At 33.8% G+C, this 7287-nt stretch overlaps 1 protein-coding gene across 2 annotated transcripts; it reads right to left on the bottom strand.

The window, feature by feature from the left end:
- Nucleotides 1-4491: 4491 nt before the first annotated feature.
- Nucleotides 4492-5889, bottom strand: LOC108488742 (pathogen-related protein-like). 2 transcript variants are annotated; one of them, XM_053025055.1, is made up of 4 exons: nt 5588-5889; nt 5372-5504; nt 4986-5302; nt 4492-4900 (listed from the first exon to the last, which is right to left on the bottom strand). In XM_053025055.1, the coding sequence occupies exons 1-4, from the start codon at nt 5729-5731 to the stop codon at nt 4757-4759; spliced, it is 738 nt and encodes a 245-aa protein (XP_052881015.1). In that variant the 5' UTR covers nt 5732-5889; the 3' UTR covers nt 4492-4756. The 2 variants fall into 2 exon arrangements, with proteins under 2 accessions (XP_052881015.1, XP_017648515.1); XM_017793026.2 differs by having other exon boundaries at nt 4986-5287; nt 5588-5876.
- Between the last annotated feature and the right edge of the window lie 1398 nt (nt 5890-7287).

Here is a 7287-nt window from a genome sequence, read left to right as displayed (position 1 = left end):
TCTGTACAATGAGAAATTTTATTCGTAGTGAAAAGTGGTCAGATTAGTCTAACAGTGAAACAGGGGAAACTTTAAGAAAAATCTGGTATTGATTGGCCAAACATAAAATTCTTAAAATTTTATGGATGGAAGATATATGAGTCTATATTCAGGTAAAATTAACGGCAATTGATTTTGAGTTTTGTAGCTCCAGTTATAAATAATTTAGTGACTATTGCTCAGGAAAACAGCTTGTAGTGAATATGTGAATTTGTTGTAAACATTGATGAAACTATTTGAGTTGCTTATAAGCTATTGCTGAAATTGATGTACAAGATAAAGATATGTATATGTGGTAAAGCCGAATGGCTAGTGTGAAATATGTAGGAGATGTGTGTATATTGTGGCCGAATGACCAAATGTGAAAGGCGTGTATTATTAGATATTTGATGAGGCAAATGAATTACAAATATGACAGTCGATGTGAATGTTGTAACATGTGATTAAATGTACATGAAACTTGGAAATATATTCCGGGTAAGACCCGATGACTACGTGTGCAGATTATGTCCGGGTAAGACCCGATGACTACGTGTGGAGATTTTGTCCGGGTAAGACCCGATAACTACGTGTGGGGACTATTCGAGCTAAAGGTTTCGCTGAAGATTCGAGTAAAGCATAAGATTATACGACTTCACAGTAACAATTGGTAATAAATCGTTCAATGCGTTAAGTTGGTCGGTATGTATTTTGAGATTATATTTAAGCTTGATTTGGACTAAATCACAAGGTTGTTATGTGATGCATATGTGAGTAAAGCAATAAGACTGTTTCTATGATTATTGTGCGTTTGGTCAATGTGGAAAGTTAGGTGAAAATATGTAATGTACCTATGTTTATAAGAGATCACTATCAAGTGAGAATTTATCGCCTATTATATATGATGAGATGTGCATATTCGGTAAAGGGATGGTATGCCCAAAGGAAGAGTGAAATAAAAATACGAACAACTATGTTATAATTTGATTGTTATCTGTGACCTTGCTTAAAACTTACTAAGCATTGTAATGCTTACTCCGTTTACTTTGTTTCCTCTGTTTTATAGATCTCATTTGGAAGCTACAGGGCTCGGGGATCGTCAACAACTAGTCACACTATCACCATCCTTTGTTTGGTACTTGCTATGTTTTGGATTATCTTATGGCATGTATAGAATAGACTAGTAGTGGGAGGATATTTTGGTTAATGTATATAAGCTATCGAATATGACATCTTTTGAATGTTTACTTTTATAAGTTTTTTTTAAATTTTATCCTGGTTGTGTCTAGCAATTACCCAATTGAATGATCTTTACTTCAAGAAAATGTTCAAAATTTTCTTGATCGGCATGAGTTACAAGTCTGGTAATGCCCTTTACCTATTCCGGCGACGGTTACGGGATAGGGGTGTTACAATATATACTTGCAATAATATGTTAAATAGGAACAAAATTTTGTAATAAGTTTAGAAGATTATATATCATACTAATATTCAATAAAATGTAATTTTAATAATAATTTACAAGTGTTAAAATTATAATAATAAAGATAAAGATAAACAACATAATAAATAATATATGATAAAATATAAATAAATAATAGATAATATATATAATAGACAACATAACATAAAATATAAATATATAATAAAATAATATATGATAAATAATTTTATATATGAATAATGTTTATAGTAAAATAAATAATATTTAAAATATTTAAAATAAATAAATAAAAATTTAGAAATTATAAAAAAGATTAAAATTAATGATTAATAAAACTGTAGGGTTAATTTTTAAAATATCAAAACTGAATTTGGGGCCTAATTAAAGTGCGCGTTTAAAGAGAGGGACTCACTGGGTAAATAACCCTAATCCCTAAAACGTCACCGTTTCCAGCGTTCAGGTATCATAGGCTCGAGACTAAATTGAAATTAAAAATAAAGTTATTGGGCAAAATTTAAATATGAAAGAAATTTAATTTTAAAGGATAGAAGTGCGGAAGGACCAATTGGACAATTATTCCAATAATAGAAAACACGCGGACCCCTTGGCTGGGTCGGGTCGACACAAGGGTTATATACTTAAACGGCGCCGTTTTAGGGCTTATTGTTTTAAGCCAAAACGGTGCCGTTTTATACTATTAGAAAAACAAAATTTTACACCCAAATTCATTTAAACCCTGCCCTTTTTCTAAAACTCTCTCTCGATTATTCTCTTCAGCCCGGAATCCGGCGAAAGCTCCAACGGTCGACCGCTACACGCGCCACCACACGCGCCATCGTACGCGGAGGTCGGAGAGTCTAAAATCTTTCGTTTTCTAAGCGCGTCAAAGGTAACCCTCTTTCACTCTTTTTAGTAATATTCTTTAAAAATGTTGTTTTGTATGTATTGAAAAAAACAGAAACGAAAAATAACAATAAACAAAATATCACCTTTATTTAAAAAAAAAACACTGTTTGTGTTTTTTGTTTGCGTAGTAAATCGTACAATTGTTTGCGTATCTGGTTCGTGTGGTCCGTATTACAACGATAGCACTCGGGCTTTATAGCCACTGTTTACATTTGGTAAGAATAATTTCCTTTGGTTTCTTCCAATTTTTGTGCTGCTATGCTGCTTTTCTTTCCATTTGTGGGCACGTGAGCGCGGGAATCACGGCGGTGATGAAGGCTTGACAATGGCGGCAACGGACCAGGCATTGACTGCGCACTGGTGCTTGCGGCACGAGATCTTCTGACGTTTGGTATGGCTTGGGAGCTACGACGCAAACCCTAGCTAGGGTTTCCCGAAGCCGAAGATAGGTTGGGCCAATTGGGCCAATTAAGTCTTGGGTTACTGGACTAGCTTAGGGTATCAGGGGTATTGGGTATTTGATTGTAAATGGGCTGCTGGGTTAAGTGGGTTATTGGGTTAGTGTTTAGCTAGGTTATGGGTGTAACGGGTTGTTAGGCATTTAATTTTGGGCCTACGGGTTAGTGGGCTATGGTATTTGGGTTCTGTAAAAGGATTTAAATGGACTGTTTAATTTTATTTTTTCGTTTAATTTCATTTTTTAATTTTTGTAAACCCGGGAAAAATATGGGTTCTACGGACTTTAATCTAAATCACTAAGTTGCGACATAAGACAGTTGAAGTAACTAACCTCCTTATTCCATGCACTCGGGTATGAGTCAATAATGGTATGTGTCCACATGTCTAACTTGCCTTTTGCTAAAAATTTTGATTTCTAGATTAATCTAAAACTGTCCAAAAATGGTCTTGCTCATGTCCTTTAATTTTCAATAGAACTTAATCACCAAGCACGAATTTCACAATTCCTAGATGGGTCCTAGATCAATTGGGTCAAAGTTAAGCTTTGAAAATAATGCCATGGGTTGATAAATCTTATCTCTGATAATTGCTTCGACTGCCTTCCTCAGCAACTCAATGGTTTGGATTAAATTCAAAATCAGAACACATCCTCACTTGATTGAGGAAATTGTCTCCACTACAACTTAATAGCTTGAGTTAAGGTCTAAATCACAATACAACTTCAATTGCTTGGGGAGAGTGTTTTTTCTCAAGTGTCTGTATGCATGAGTTACGGTAGTCAGTACTCCACATAAAAAAGCTTCTTACATGTTTTTCTCATTTGTGAAGTAGCTGATGTTGAAGGCATAAAGATATAATTGCTCTATAAAAAAGAGTATACTACTCAAAAACTTGAGCTCAATGTCATGCTTACTGTTTATACTATAATTAAAGCTCTCTCTGCTTCTATATGTCTGTGATGATAGAGAAGGAAGCCCACTGTTTCGAGTACATGTTACATAAAGGTGCAAAGTACTTGATTCTTGTTTGTCTTTTTATTTAACATATACCTGCTAGTTGTTTTTTTATAGCAAGTATATTAAAGCTATGTTCCTTGCGCATTCTGTTATATTGCCTGTTTTGTGTCTGTTTCAACAGGTCTTTTTGGAGGGGTTCGAAAGTCTTAACATTTCCTACTTATATGAGTGTGGGCCACATAACCTATTAAACTCTTCACTTTATAAGTTAGCTTTTGAATCCTATTGAATTGGAATCAGGTTGTAAGCTATGATTTCAAGGAAGAGAGTTTTGCGCAGTTGCATCGCTCTGCCATTGGGTTCCCAGAGTCACGATTCTTGTATAGAGACACCCCAGCTCCAGTAACTTCAATGGAAGCAGCTCTGAAAGGTGAGGCATTGGTGAGAACTCAATTTCAAGAAGATCCATATGGATGTATGGGATCACTTAAGAGGAAAAAACTAGGTCGTGATCCCTTTCATCGCTCAGTCCCATATCCTAAAGGATGCCCAGAAATTGAAGGTCTCTTTAGATATTGTGGGGCTGCTCCTTATCGAACTTCTCTGCCGTGGACAGTGTAAAATTTAATACACTATGTTACTTCTCTGCAGTCACGTTAACAGCAAATTAATGGATCAGGTAATCGAAATTCAATTTCTTACACCATCTTTTTCAACAAGAATCAATATGTAGAAACCAAAACTATATTCGTCCTGAAAAATACAACCAGGCCATGTTATGCTCTTGTGCTTGTACATCTCAATTTCTACAGATACATATAGATGGCAGGCATAAGTGAATCAGAAGAAGTAAATGGAAGATCACTATTCTATATTATGTAATGATCCATCAGTTTTATTTCTCAAACACTAAAATTCATGCATTCCCATCAAAGCTAAACGCTGCAATTCATGCATACCCATCAAAGCTAGGCTACCCTGTGTTCCTCAAGAATGGGCAGCTCAAAGCCGCTTGGTCAGTTCCACTAGTCAATTTATCACCTTTCATAAGACCTCCAAGCAGCTCCCCACGATCAAAAAAGAACTCCACCTTCAAGATTTTCATCTCATCGTCAACCTATTTCAATGGAGAAAAACTAGAATATGTTTATATAATTCCACACAAATTCAAAAATAAAGAAAACCAGGGGCCTAAATTATACCTCAAAAATTGATATTCCATAAAGTTGAACAAGTTCCCCAGTAGGGGCATGGCCTTTGAAAGGACCTTCCTTATACCCCCAGTGCCTGAACTTATACACAATCGATGGCGGGCCAGAGTAGACTTGGATAACTTCCAAAGCAAATCCTCTTGGGAAAGCTGTTGTGAAGGCAAGATGTGAGGAGTGTTCAGTTTCTTGTGCTGGATTATAGCCCCTCAGGTCCTCTGGTAAGGAGGTTTGCATAAAGGAATTATAGCCTCCTCCCAGCTTCCTATTCTCTTCTAAACTCAAAGGTTTCCTCCCTAAAAATATTATGACTAAAACAAAATCAGCCCTTTTTATCTTTGGACAAAAAACAAGATCAAGCCTGAAGGAAATAGTGATACCATTCACGCTGACTGTATAATTCTGTAGTTTCACTGATTTGTAGTCAGGGAAGGATATTTTATTGAACATTTCCATTTCCCATGTCTTCACAAGGTTCTGGACCTTCTCTTCTAGTGATGCAGGAGGCCATATCTGTCATCAAACAAATCAGATATACAATGGATGTTAGTATGTGCATCTTGCAGAGAGATAAAATGAAAAAGAAAAAGAAAGACCTTGGTTCGGCCTTCTTCAAAGAGCTTGTTAACAGTGTCATAGTTTGGAGGAGCACCAAGCTTCCAGTTGGTATTCTTTTCACCTTCTCCATGCAAGTAAGAACGGTACTTGTCTTGCTGCTGATCAGTGAGTGAAGAATCCATTTTCTCGTGCAAGAAAAGGTTCTAAGCTCCCACCGAGTTTCAACTACTTTGCACGAACAAGGGCAGCTTATATAGTAAATCAATGATTGACTTGTTTGTGGTGAGCAACAAGTCAAAAGTTGCAGCGAGGGCCAAGCTTACATACATGGTTTTCTATCACCACAAACACAATAATTTTGCATACTGGCCGCCAAGGTTACGTACTTACATGGTTTTCTATCACCAATCACAATAATTTTGCATCATCTATTTTTTTTTTCTCATGATTTTTGGTACTTCCATCCCTCATAAATTTTTTTTATATCTTCATAATTTTTTGTGCATCCTCATACTTTTTTCGTATCCCTCATAATTTTTTTGTATTTACTTATTTTTTTTGGTACTTTCTTGTGTTTTTTTAGTATTCTCGCATAATTTTTTGTACATCTAAGTTTTGGTACTTCCTCATAATTTTTTGTAACTCCTCATATTTTTGGTACTTCCTAATAATTTTTGACACATTCTCATAATTTTTGGTACTTTCTTATAAATTTTGGTACTTCCTCATTTTTTTTGGCACTTTCTCATAATTATTGGTATTCTATCATAATTTTTGGTACTTCCCTAGATGTTTTGGTACTTTCTTATATATATTTTACTTTCTTATGTTATTTTGGTGGTTCCTCATTTTTTTGCGTATTCCTTATCATTTTGGTACTTTTTCCTTATGTTTTTTGGTGGTTCTTCATGTTTTTATACTCTTTTATATATATATATATATATATATATATATATTTGATTTTCTCATAATTTTTGTATTTTTGCACTTCCTCGTAATGTTTGGTACTTCCTCATACTTTTTAGTATACCCTCAAAATTTTTGTATGATTTCAAAATGATAATTTGGTACGAGATATAATTTTGGAGTAAAAATATTACTTTTAAATATTAAAAATTTCTATGAAATTATGTAACAGTTAAATTTTAACTTTTAAATTATTATTTTCATGCTAATTTTTGTAAAGAAAAAAAACATTTCATGATAATTTTAAAAATATATAAAAATTAAATAAATGAAACAAATTTAGCAAGATGAACAAAATTAATATCTCACATTTTGTGGTACTTACTAATGTTTTTTTTTAACTTATATGTTTTGATATTCTCTCATAATTTTTGAAGTACTAAAAAATATGAGACAGTACCAAATAATATGAGTTGAGTAACATAAATAATAGGAGACTATTGATTGTCTTAAAAAAATTGCAAAAATATTTATTTTATATCAAAATTGATTCCTCAATTGATTCCTCAAGTCAAAACTTTAAATTTAGAAACATACAAGGGAGCTTACGGTAAGCTATTGAGCTTCCCCTTGAATTTTCCGCTTTTTTTTCTTTTATCCAAAAGAAATAATATCATCTTTTCTTTCTACTTTTTATTTCCTTTCTTTCCTCTCGCTCTCTTTTTACTTCACTTTCCTTCACCATTATTTTTTCTATAGTGTAGGGTCCTATAGTAGATAGCGTGCTTGTAAATTTTTTTTATTAAACAAATTAATGATTATTCGAATGGAA

This window comes from Gossypium arboreum, chromosome 2 (assembly GCF_025698485.1).
Source record: "Gossypium arboreum isolate Shixiya-1 chromosome 2, ASM2569848v2, whole genome shotgun sequence".
NCBI classification, from domain to species: Eukaryota; Viridiplantae; Streptophyta; class Magnoliopsida; order Malvales; family Malvaceae; genus Gossypium; species Gossypium arboreum.
This window is presented reverse-complemented; position numbering and strand designations above follow the sequence as displayed.